The sequence below is a fragment of the Chlorocebus sabaeus genome, chromosome 11 (assembly GCF_047675955.1).
Source record: "Chlorocebus sabaeus isolate Y175 chromosome 11, mChlSab1.0.hap1, whole genome shotgun sequence".
Classification (NCBI taxonomy): domain Eukaryota; kingdom Metazoa; phylum Chordata; class Mammalia; order Primates; family Cercopithecidae; genus Chlorocebus; species Chlorocebus sabaeus.
In genome coordinates this window covers 39,829,516-39,842,366 of record NC_132914.1, presented here as the reverse complement: position 1 = coordinate 39,842,366, position 12,851 = coordinate 39,829,516, and the positions used below count along the sequence as shown (strand labels likewise).

The window sequence follows — 12,851 nt, the reverse complement described above, 5'->3', positions numbered from 1 at the left end:
CTATCTCTACAAAAATTAGTGAGGCACGGTGGTGTGCACCTATAGTCCCAGCGACTTGGGAGGCTGAGGCAGGAGAATTACTTGAACCCAAGAGCTGGAGGTTGCAGTGAGCCAAGATCGTGCCACTGCACTCCAGCCTGGGCAACAGAATGAGATGCTATCTCAAAATATAAATAAATAAAATTATACATAGAATAATACAATATGCAAATTATGTATCAGGAAAATGGATTCATCTAAAATAAATCTTCCTCTTTAGCATCACATACCCTATTCTTATATAAATAAAATATAATCATTTTCCATCTCAATATTAAATATAAACACAATTCGAAACTTAACCGCAATAATAAAATATTAAATCAAGTAATCTGCTTGCATTACATAACTGAACTCTAGATAAGAATTAGTGTCATGAGAGTCTTAAGGATCACAAGCATGCTTGTTGTCTGTTTGAAGGGAATTTAAAAAAAAAGTTATACACACAAAAGTATAAAGACAAATACAATTGGTAACAATATTAGAAAAAACTGCCATTGAAGCTCTATTATGCTACAAGTTTTTAGAAAAAAAAATCATTTTCATGAGATTTCAAATACAAACTGGTCCAATGAATAGAAAACTCACATAGCGTTTTCATAAAAGCGGTAACAAATGAGACGGTGCACTAAAATCTCAAACTTTCACCACTATTCAACTCATCCATGTAACCAAAAGCTACTTGAATCCCAAAAGCTACTGAAACAAAATAAAAATTTAATAATAAAGTAAATATGAGGGCCACAAAAAAGAAACAGCATGACATACAAAAACTGAATAAAATAAAAATCAATTCTGTGAAAAGTAAGAAAGTTATAAAACCCCAAACTTTAGAAATAAACACGAGAAAACATTGAATAGTCTCATGACAACTTTGGAATTGTTAGGGGTCACTATGATGCAGTCGGAAGAAAAACCAGACTCCCATACATACCCATCCTGAGTAAATCACCTTACCTCCATTTCTTCAAGCGTAAAGTATGAAAACTAATTCCAACAGCCAAAGTGAGGTCAAAATATTTTATAAACAGGGTTTGAATATGTACTGTTAATAGTCATATTATACAGTAGGAAAGGAGGGGAAAGAGAAAAGGTGGAGAAAAAAGAGAAAAGGTAGGAAAACAACCTATCTGAGGAATACTGAAAACATGCAAGGTGGGACAGAGGAATTCCATCAAGGAATAGTATTAAGTTCAATTACAGATTACTGCAACATTAAATACACACTTCTAGATTATTAAGAATGCTCAAGAGAAACAAGTTGTAATCATAATAATAGCAGCTAACTTTTTTTTTTTTTTTTTTTTTTTTTTTTTGAGACAAAGTCTCGCTCTGTCACCCAGGCTGGAATGCAGTGATGCGATCTCGGCTCACTACAACCTATGCCTCACAGGTTTAAGCAATTCTCCTGCCTCAGCCTCCCAAGTAGCTGGGATTACAGGCAACTGCCACCACACCTGACTGATTTTTGTATTTTTAGTAGAGACAGGGTTTTACCATGTTGACCAGGCTGGTCTTGAACTCCTGACTTCAGGTGACCCACCTACCTTAGCCTCCCAAAGTACTGGGATTACAGGTGTGAGCCACCACACCCAGCCAGCTAACATCTTTAAATTGCTTCCTATGACAATGTTTTGAGTGCTTTCTAATCTCAGTTAATAAACAGACTTTAGGCTGGGAGTAGATGCTCATTCCTGTAATCCTAACACTTTGGGAGGCTGAGGTGGGCAGATCACTTGAGGTCAGGAGTTCGAGACCAGCCTGGCCAACATGGTGAAACCCTGTCTCTACTGAAAATACAAAAATTAGCCAGGCATGGTAGCACGTGCCTGTAATTCCAGCTACTTGGGAGGGTGAGGCAGGAGAATCACTTGAACCCAGAAGGCACAGGTTGTAGTGAGCCAAGATCACGCCACTGCACTTCAACCTAGGTGACAGAGTGAGACTCTGTCTCAAAAAAAAAAAAAAAAAAAGTAGGTCATCTAGTAAGAAATGGTAACCACCTGCCCATCACTTACTAAGTACCAAGACAATAGATTACCTTTAAGTGGTTTTGCAAATCCCTGCCAATTTTAGGGGATTAAAAAAAGCAGGCTGGTTGGAATTAATTTCATTTAGATAGTGCCACCCAGAGTGCTTACCTACTTTGTCCAGCACCCCAAGATTCTTGACTACTAGGTCCCATCTGACAGCTCCAGCAGGCAATTCACATGAGAGCATCAAGCAGAAAGTGTTTATTCAACTGCTTTCATGGCCGTCACATAAATTTTTTAAATTACATTAATTTTAAACTTATAAGAAATAACAATTAGTACATGGGGGAAATTTACATACTCCTCTGTGAGGTGGACCACTTCTTCGATCATGAGAAAAACTGCGGCCCTCGTCATAGTCTCGGTAATCAACATGACTGTAATATCTACTGTAGCTTCCTTCACCAGGTCTGTCTAGCAGTGGTGGTTTCTTTGGCACAATATTAACTAGTCTATTGTAGCCATCCTAAAACAGACAAAAAGAAATATATACAAATCACTAATTTCTCTATTTGGTTTTGGAAAGGTTTTAAAAAAAGCACAGGAGTTCTTACCCTTAATCAAATAAGCTAAATGTATAAACAAAAGCATTAATGAAATAACATAAATATAACTCAATACTAAGGTCTTCACATGGATTAAAAGAAATCAAGTTGTTCAATGAAGAAAGCCAGGTGTTCAAAATAGCATGCAGCAATGCAAAAACCAATCATAAATAAAAGAAAAAATACAATATTATCATTTTAATAAAAAATAAACTTAAGACAGAATGTTACAGTAGCTCTATCCCTAATTGCCTAACAATTTTAGAAATAAAATTATGTAAGACAGCACTCATATTTGGTCTACTGTGTTTGAACTACACTATTTAGAAGAAATATAAACAGCAACAGCTAATGATGATACTGAGCCAGAATGATCAAAAGGAAACATTTTGCTATTTTTCCAGCAGTAATGGAGAGAGGAGAGCCTTTGGCTTTACAGGTCAAGAAGCAAAATAAAAGCTGATATAAATTTTGAATTAATTTTCAAACTACTGAAATACATTGTTAATGTTTTAAAAAATGAATAGGTTTTTTGTGAGACTTGGGGAATTGGACACAGGGAGAACATATGTCTTAGGTTAGTGGCTGCTATAAAATAACAAAAATGATTATCAATGAAAAGAAGTAGAGAGCTACAGAACATATATCCATACATAATCTGGACTTGGGCATTCATGGCACATCAATCAATATCAAATGAAATATATGTTAAAAAAAAAAAAAACTGTAAAGCCTGATATAACATAGGATCAATATGAATTAACCAATCTGGAAAAAACCAAAACTTACAAAATATAAAGCCCAACATTCAGAGCTGTTTATCCATCATCCCAAGCCTGTAAAATGAAATTAATACTAACACCTACCTCATGGCATTGTGATGACTAAATGAGAAATGGAATGCAAAGTGTTTAGTACCGTGTTCAGGCACACAATAAGTTCTCAAAAAATGTTTGCTATATTGATTACTACTGTGCAAGTCTATGGAAAAAAATACAAAGTACGTCAAACTGTTTCCTTAAATTACTTCTTAGCCCTAATGACTACAACTATTCAATTGTTATTAAATGACTACATACTATTCAAATCTCTCAACATGTAGGAAATTTCTCAATGGGTCAAGAAAAAATAAAATCAGTAGTTTATATTTATTTGAGAGCTTAAAAGATCTAACTAATTTTTCCCATGGGGATCTAAGGTGGTTACCTGCTTTAGTATGTTAGATATTAAATTATAAAATATATTCTACATTTACATAAAATATGATACCATAAATCAATATATGACTCATTCTTCTACAAACTACCTTTCACAGAGATTTCAATTAAATTTAAGGAAATATTAAGCTGCACCCCCCCAAAAAAACTGGCATTAAGCCAAAATTAGTAAAATTACAATTTATAGCATTTCTAATTGAAAATTTGTCACTCATAAAATCAGAATAACTGACTTCTCCAAATTCCAATAAACCATAAAAAGCCATTACACAACAGTCTTGTTTGAATATGATTATCTGGAGGGATGGTGGGGCGAGTATGCATGCCTAAACACTTCTATGAATAGAGAGCTTATTATTTTACAAAGCACTCTGTTCCTCTGTTCAACTGCCCCAGTTAATAGAAAGTTATCTGGGGATTGTAAAATGTATTTGGTAAAACTTTAGGAGAAGTAAAATTCAAATCACATTTAGTTACTTATTTAAAAAGTTGCTTTACCAACTGAAGTAAATGAAAACAATCATTCTAAAAGTTGTTTAATGCCAGGCATGGTGGCTCACACCTGTAATCCTAGCACTTTGGGAGGCCAAGGCTGGTGGATCACTCGAGGTTAGAAGGCTGAGACCAGCCTGGCCAATGTGGTGAAACCCCGTTTCTACTAAAAAAAAAAAAAAAAAATCAGTCAGGTGAGGTGTGCATGCCTGTAGTGCCAGCTACTCAGGAGGCTGAGGTAGGAGAATCGCTTGAACCCAGAAGATGGAGGTTGCAGTGAGCCGAGACAGCACCACTGCACTCCAGCTGGGGCAACAGAGCAAGACTCCATCTCAAAAAAATAAATAAAATAAAAATAAAAGTTGTTTAATCAGCAAAAGAAAAAAAAATTCAGTAACAGCTCTTATACCTGGCTATAAGGACCAAGTTGGTATTTTGAGAAAGTGTTCAAATATATGTACATTATACCATCTCTGCTCTGGAGATACCTAATCTTAAAGAAAACTTCCTAGCTACATGAAAAGATTTAAGGAAATAAAGATGACTGCAGGAGCCTGTAACAAAGCAGGACTGTATTTTTAAAGTGTTCATGTCTTATCCAGGTATACCATTCAAGGATTTTTGCTCCCAAAAAAATCTATGATGAGTGGCAAAGAATTTAGAATTTCCCTTTCAAATTTTTTTTTTTTTTTTTAGATGGAGTCTCACTCTGCAGCCACGGCTGGTGTGCAGTGGTGCAATCTCAGCTCACTGCAACCTACTCGTCCTAGGTTTAAGCGATTCTCCTGTCTCAGCCTCCCGAGTAGTTGGGATTACAGGTGCATGCTACCATGCCCTGCTAATTTTTGTATTTTTAGTAGAGACAGGGTTTCACCATATTAGTCAGGCTGGTCTTGAATTCCTGACCTCAAGTAATCCACCTGCCTGGGCCTCCCAAAGTGCTGGGATTAAAGGCATAAGCCACCACACCTGGCCCTTTCAAAAAGATTATATTGTTGAAATTCAAAGAATATTTTTATTACCTGCATTGCCAGACATGAATAGAAATAACAATACTGTTTGAAATTCTTATGCAAATCTTACATTAAGCTGTAAACATGTAATTTCCCTTTCTATATGCTAACATAGGTACTACTGATATGTTTGGAACCTCCATTTTAGAAACATACTGGCAAAAAGTCAATTTAAAAATGGACAAAGACCATGAACAGGCATTTCTCCAAACAAGACATAAAAATGGCCAGCTCCCTAGCTGTAGGCAGCTGCCTAGGTTGCCTTGTACCTAGGCAAGCATTACACTACTGGGAGAACAGTAGCCAATAGCTGACTGGCATTCTGGCCCTGGTTTATGCCAACTCTGTGTTGACTACACCAGGATGCTAGCATGGTTGAAAAGAAAAAGAAAAAAGAAAAAAAAACGAGGCCAGCTGGGCACAGCTGCTCACACCTGTAGTCGCAGATACTTGGGGGGCTAAGGTGGAAGGATCCCTTGAGGCTAGGAGTTCAAGGCTGATTGGTGACTCTACTCCAGCCTGAGAAAACAGAGTGAGACCCCATCTCCAAGTAATAATATTTTTTTTAAAAAAAAGGTCAACAGGTATATGAAAAGGTGCTTGACATCACTAACCATAGGGAAAATGCAAATTAAAACCACTACTGAGATACCCCCTCACACCCTTAAGGATGGCTATGATCAGAAAGACAAGAGATAACAAATGTTGGCGAGGGTATGAGGGAAAGAGAACCCTAGTACACTGTTGGTGGGAATGTAGATTGGTACAGCCATTATAGAAAACAGTATGGAAATTCCTAGAGAAAGTAAAAATAGAACTACCACATGACCCAGTAATCCCTCTTTTGGGTATATTGTATACCCAAAGGCAATGCAATCACCACCTGTTCAAGATATTCACACTCTCATGTTCATTGCAGCATTATTCACAATTGCCAAATTTAGAAACAACTTAAGTTCCCATGGATGAACAAAAGGATTGAGAAAATCTGGTATATAAATATATTAGTGGAATATCATTCATCCTTACAAAAAGAGGGAGATACTACCATTTATGACACATGGATGTACCTGAAGGACATTATGCTAAGTGAAATAAGCCAGATACACACACACAAAAAAATATTGCATGATGTCATTTATATGTGGAATTTAAAAAAAACAAAACAGAGCTCAAATACAGAGACAGAGGTAACTGGTTACCACAGGTAGGGGAAGAAATGGGGAAAGGCAAGTCAAGGAATACAAAATATCAGGTAAGTAGGATGAATAAGTCTAGAGATCTAATGTACAATATGAGGACCAAAATTAATAAAATTGTACTGTATTAGAAATTTTTGTGAAATATACAAATTTTAGGTGTCCTTATCACACAAAAAGATAGCTATGTGGGATGATGAATGTCTCCTTCACTACAGTAACCACTGTACTATGAATATGCATCCATGTGTATCTGCATCTATATATGTATCCCTTAACATCATGTTGTAAATCTCAAATATACCCAATAAAATTTATATTAAAAGTAAGTAAATAAAGATAAAAAATGTAAAGAAAAAACAGGAAAATACCTTGGAAAACAATGGCCCCATAACATACAAACCAGAAATAAAAATTATGACTTATAAAGAATATCTTAAAAGGTTAAGAATAACAGGGTAATTTTCAATTAATCAAAAAATAAACTCAATGGAGTTGAAACGTTTCTATTATTTCAAATGCAGATATTTCAAATCTTGAATTTAAATATAAAATCTCAATTTACTCCATCAATGATATCAATTTTCACTGCTTCTGTTTATTAGTAAAAATATCTACATACTAATATAGATATTAATATATATCTACATATTAATGATTATATAAGTATCCTTATCAAAAAGATCAGAATTTTCTGCAGATGTTACTAGAATTTCCAAAAAATATGCATAGAATTTATAGGATTTGCTACTCCAAAGTTAGTATTAATGGTATGATCAGTCAGACCAAAAATAAAAAGTATATGTAGCTCATTTAAAAGAAAAGGTCTATCTATTGATAATTTATCTACTCTGGCAGGATATTAAAAAAAAAAAAAAAAACTTGCACATAAACTTAAATACTTTTGGAAAGTTATACTACAATGAAATTTAAACTTTCAAATTTGTTATCATCTTAGGGATGAGGTCTCACCCCTAAGATTACTACTGCAAGACCCTCTAAGCGTGTGTAATAAGAATTCTTCCGTTTGCTTATGTTAATGAGAATCTGGTCAGAATAAAATACCTAGTTTTCCAAATGGTGAAATGGTTTTGTTAGAAAATAATCAGCTACTTCTTAATTTGCTACACATTCCAATATAACTATCTGTTACAGGGAATGCTTTCATTTTAGTAAGTAAAAGCACCAAGTTGAAGGTTTTTATTTGATTCAATATAAAAATCTGTATCAAATTTTTCACACTGGCTGGGCATGGTAGCTCACACCTGTAATCCCAGCACTTTGGGAGGCCGAGGGGGGGCGCAGATCAGCTTGAGGCTAGGAATTCAAGACCAGCCTGGCTAACATGGTGAAACCCCATCTCTACTAAAAATACACGAAATTAAACAGGTGTAGTGGCACACACCTGTAATCCCAGCTATTTAGGAGGCTGAGGCACAAGAACTGCTTGAGCCTGGGAGGCAGAGGTTGCAGTGAGCCGAGATTATGCCACTGCACTCCAGCCTGGGCGACAGAGCAAGACTCTGTTCAAAAAAAAAAAAAAAACCCATACGGTGGTTAAATCTCATAATTAACTAGGTAAAAATTATTAAATGTTTCTTTAAAAATATTTCTTTTCCAATATGTCATTAAAATTTACTCATTTTAACAAAAAAATTTAATTTAAAATGAAAATATTAATATAAAAGTATTAAGACCATCTCCCCTAAACATTTTTATCTTCTAGCGACAGATACTGAAATACTTAATGACATCTGAAGTGTGGTATCATGGATTTACTTCAAAATAATCTAGGAGGGAAGAAAGTGGTAGAGGCATAGACAAAACAAGATTGGCAAAGAAGCTGATAATTGATTTCTCCTTTGGGAGTTGATCACATTAATGTTATTATATGCTTGATTTTTTTCCCCTTACAAAACATCAAATAACAACTAAAACACACTAACCTATCAAAGAAGTAAGTAAATACAATGGTATATGTAAATAACGCCATTACATCCTATCACAATCAACTTACAATGCAAATGTAAGCCTATAAAAACCTTATTGGTCTTATTTACTGCTCTATTCCCAGCACCTAGAACAGCACCTGGCACACAGTAAGCACTACATCCATAATATATATATTATACCCTGGCATCACATGCTTTTTACAGAAAAGTACCATACAAACTATATATAACTAAAATATTCTATTACACAGGCTGGTAGGCTTTTGCTTTCAAAGGTTGTGATTTCCTAACTCTGATCCCTATAGTCTACAACATGCATTTCTATTGTAGCACTTGTTGATTTATTTCACTCACTGATTCTTCAATGAAATATTGGTGTTTCTGAGTCATTCCAACGTCTTTTGGTGACAGTGGGTCAAAAACATGAAAACTGGTATTGACCCAGAGAGCTAAGACATGTTATTAGAGAACGTAGCCAAGAATTGATCACATTTCTTCTGAAAATAGTACAACAAAAAGAAAGTTAAGTCCTTGCAATTCTGTCAGCAAAGAAAGTAAAACACCTCTCAAGGCAACTCTACACAAGGGAATATTACTAAATCAAACTCAGCAAAGAAACACTTTTTTTACATTTCATGTATGTAACTTTCCCATTTAAAAAAACTATTAAAAAATTGCACTCTAGCTAATAATATGTATGCTTGAGGAGTTAATGGGAAGGATACTGTTGTCCACAATTTACTCTGAAATGTATTCAAAAACATAGATGGATTAATAGCATGAATAAATACATGATAAAGCAAGTTTAGTAAAATGTTAATAGTTGAGTCTAAATGGGGAGTATATGGATGGTCACTATAAAATTCTTTTGACTGATGTATGTTTGAAAACTTCCATAATAAAATATTGGGAAGTTGTACGTACATGGGAAAATTTACATGAACACTGATGACTGTATAAAACAATAATAAAATGTGGGGCATAAAAAGAAGAGAAATTTAAATATGCCTGTGAAGATTTTGAACAAAAGTGTTTCATGAAATAAGAATGGAAAGAAAAAATATTTCAACATTAACACATTTTAAACAATGTTATATGAAATATCTATATAACTGAATTACTAAATTAAGTGGATTTGACTATTAAGTTGGTCAAAAGAAAAATTTCTGGATTATGGTTTGAGTACATTTACATTTGAGAACAAGTGGAACTGATATGCATCCCATCTATTCCCCACAAAGGCTCAGATACTTACAAAATTATGTTCTGGATTTACTAAAGGATTTATTTTTGATTGGCTAAACTCTCTAGGAGAGAGAAATAAACAACGACAAGAATTATAAAAAAGATTCAATTAATCTAAGGAAGTAAATATTGTTATTTAACTACTTAATTACAAAAACTATGTAACTCAAATTTACCACAAATGTGACAAAAAAAATTTTAAAAACTGCTCTTGACATCGCTATTCGTCAATATTGTTCTCCCTGCTGCTGCCAAAACCAGAAAAATCTTTTAATGTAAAATAATGTATTTGTTAAAGAAACAGAAAAACAAAGAGGGATAAGCAGATAGGACTGCTTCAGCCCCAGCTCTATTGTAATTGTCCAGAATATAAACTGCTAGTGCTCTGATCCTAATTTCCAAACTTTACAACTTTAAAAAATTCTGAAACTGGAACTTCTCTCTCATTTTCAAATAAGCTAATGGAAAAACTGACATTTTATGTTGCAGCTTCATTAAAATGTTCCATATTACCTACCTGTTTCCCAACAGGCTAAGAAGCTGGACCCCTATAAGTGGAAGTTTACATGTATTTAAAAGCCATTCTGGGCCAGACATGGTACCTCATGCCTGTAATCCCAATTTGGGAAGCCAAGGTGAGAGGATCGCTTGAGCCCAGGGGTCTGAGGCTGCAGTGAGCTATAGCTGCTCCACTGCACTTCAGCTGGGTGACACAGCAAGACCCTGTGCGTATGTACGTACAAATGAATGAATGAATGAATAAATAAATGCCATTCTGTCACAAAACTTGATAAAGGTTAAGAAATCAGATAACTAAGATCATAGAAATTATAGGTTTAAAGACAGAAAGTATGCTTTAAAAACAAGAGCTTTACAGGTATCTAGAAGTGTAGATATTCTGTGATGATTGATTTCCTTCCTATAGAAGAAGCATATATATTTACATACAAAGTCTCTGTAGTGCACTTCTTTGAACTTTAGTCTTCCACCTACCTACCCAAGTTTAAGACCAAATAAAAATTTCTGCGAAAGCCCCTTATAAAAGTGACTTACTATTTATACATAAAGAATTTAAAAGCATACCATAAAGTGCTAAAATAATGACTGGTAAATTTGTTAAGCTGTACACTGAGGATAAGATTGCCAAAACTCAAATTAAGTATAATTTAACATCAAAACCAAAGTATATCAGTGTTCAATTGTCTTTTCAGGTTTATCAAGGCTAGAAACTCAGAAAACAGCTGCTTTTATTAATGAGGTCATACAGAAGGTACCTTCCCAACAGTCACCACTTCACATTGCACTTTATGTCACATCTAGTAGTTCCTCAAATACATTTCTTTTGTATCAGAATTGATCATAAATGGGGCAAAGGGCGTACTAAGAAAAAAGGGAGAAGCCGGGTGCGATGGCTCACGCCTGTAATCTCAGCACTTTGGGAGGCTGAGGCGGGTGGATCACCTGAGGTCAGGAGTTCGAAACCAGCCCGGTCAACAAGGCAAAATCCCATCTCTACTAAAAATACAAAAAATAACTGGGCGTGGTGATGGGCGCCTGTAACCCCAGCTACTCAGGGAGGCTGAGGCATGAGAATCACTTAAACCCGGGAGGCAGAGGTTGCAGTGAGCTGAGATTATGCCACTGCACTCCAGCCTGGGCAACAGAGTAAGACTCCATCTCAAAAAAAAAAAAAAAGAAAAAAAGGGAGACAAATGTAGTAAAATTGTTTTTTGATAAAGAACAGGATTCAAATATACAAAACAAAATAGAATGTTACCTTCCTCTATTCCAGGCACTAACAATAGTGGGTTACCAACTTAACTAGTTTTACATTTTGAAAAAAATAATCTGCCTTTTCAAAACTTTGGAGGTATGACATACATACAAAAAAGTGTACAAGTCACAAATGTATTGCTGGATAAATTTTCACAAGGTGTAAGTACCACCCAGATTAAGAGAATATTCCTAGCGCAGCAAAATCGTTCATTGTGCGGTCTCCCAGTCACTACTTCCTCTTCCCAAAAGAAACCACTTTCACTTGTTTTGGAATGTTACATAAAATAAAACACGCAGAATAAACTCTTGTGACTGACTTCTTTCTTTTAATATTATGTTTGTGAAGTTTATCCATGTTGTTGCACCTGGAAGTAGCCCATTTATTCTCACTGGTGTATAATTTAAACAATCAACTTTGCTGTTGGACATCTGGTTTGTTGCCAGTTTGAAGCTCTTACAAATAATGCTTCTTATGAACTTTCTCATATATACCAATATGATACACTAATATAGTTTTTTAAATAACACTAGATTATCTAAGCGAATATTTTCAAAAAAATTTTTCCTTTTTTTTTTTGAGACAGGATCTCTCCCTCTGTTGCCCAGGCTTGAGCTCAGTGGCACAAAACACGGCTCACTGCAGCCTCAACTTCCTGGGCTCAAGCAATCTTCCTGCCTCAGCTTCCCAAGTAGGTGGGACTACAGGCATGCACCACCATCCGTGGCTAATTTTTAAAATTTTTTGTAGAGACAGTGTCTCACACTGTTGCCCAGGCTGGTCTCAAACTCCTGGGCTCAAGTGATCCTCCTACCTTGGACTCCCAAAGTGCTCAGATTATAGGCATGAGCCACTGTATTCAGCCTCAAAACTTTTAATAAGTTATATTTTCATTAGATTAAAAGTAAGAAAATATAACTATTTACATTTCTAGTTCAACTACTTTAACCCAAAGATTCAATGAGTCCATTAAATCAGATGTAAATACGAAACTACTTTTTTCAACTAACTTTAGATAAAAACAACAGCAGCGGACATATCTGTGACTTTGTTATTAACAGAAATCACAGATAATTTTATGCCATGTTACAGCTAGCTGTTACAGGTATTGCAAAATATCATTTGGAACACTCATCACTACTTTAAAATTACAGCAATGAAGCCTCCACCACTAGCTTTTGATATTTAATGGCCTACTAAAGAAGTAACTCTATTACTAGATCACAAATTTGGTTTTTAATAGTTTGATAATCATTCTCAAATGTAAGTGCACTTAGTTCTGTGCATTTTATTTATAGGTTTAAAAATGTTATTCTGAGAAGGGATACATAGGCTTCACCAG

The 12,851-nt window shown here is 35.0% G+C and overlaps 1 protein-coding gene across 22 annotated transcripts in view; it reads right to left on the bottom strand.

The window, feature by feature from the left end:
• PPHLN1 (periphilin 1) overlaps positions 1-12,851 on the bottom strand; it is a 120,869-nt gene that overhangs the window by 94,292 nt on the left and 13,726 nt on the right. For 11 of the 22 annotated variants that reach the window (XM_037997249.2, XM_073020630.1, XM_037997251.2 and 8 more), the window contains one exon: positions 2,374-2,538. The exons of the other annotated variants lie outside the window; for them this stretch is intronic. In XM_037997249.2, the coding sequence (XP_037853177.1) occupies positions 2,374-2,538 (165 nt within the window). The remainder of the gene's footprint in view (positions 1-2,373; positions 2,539-12,851) is intronic. 22 annotated transcript variants of the gene reach the window in all.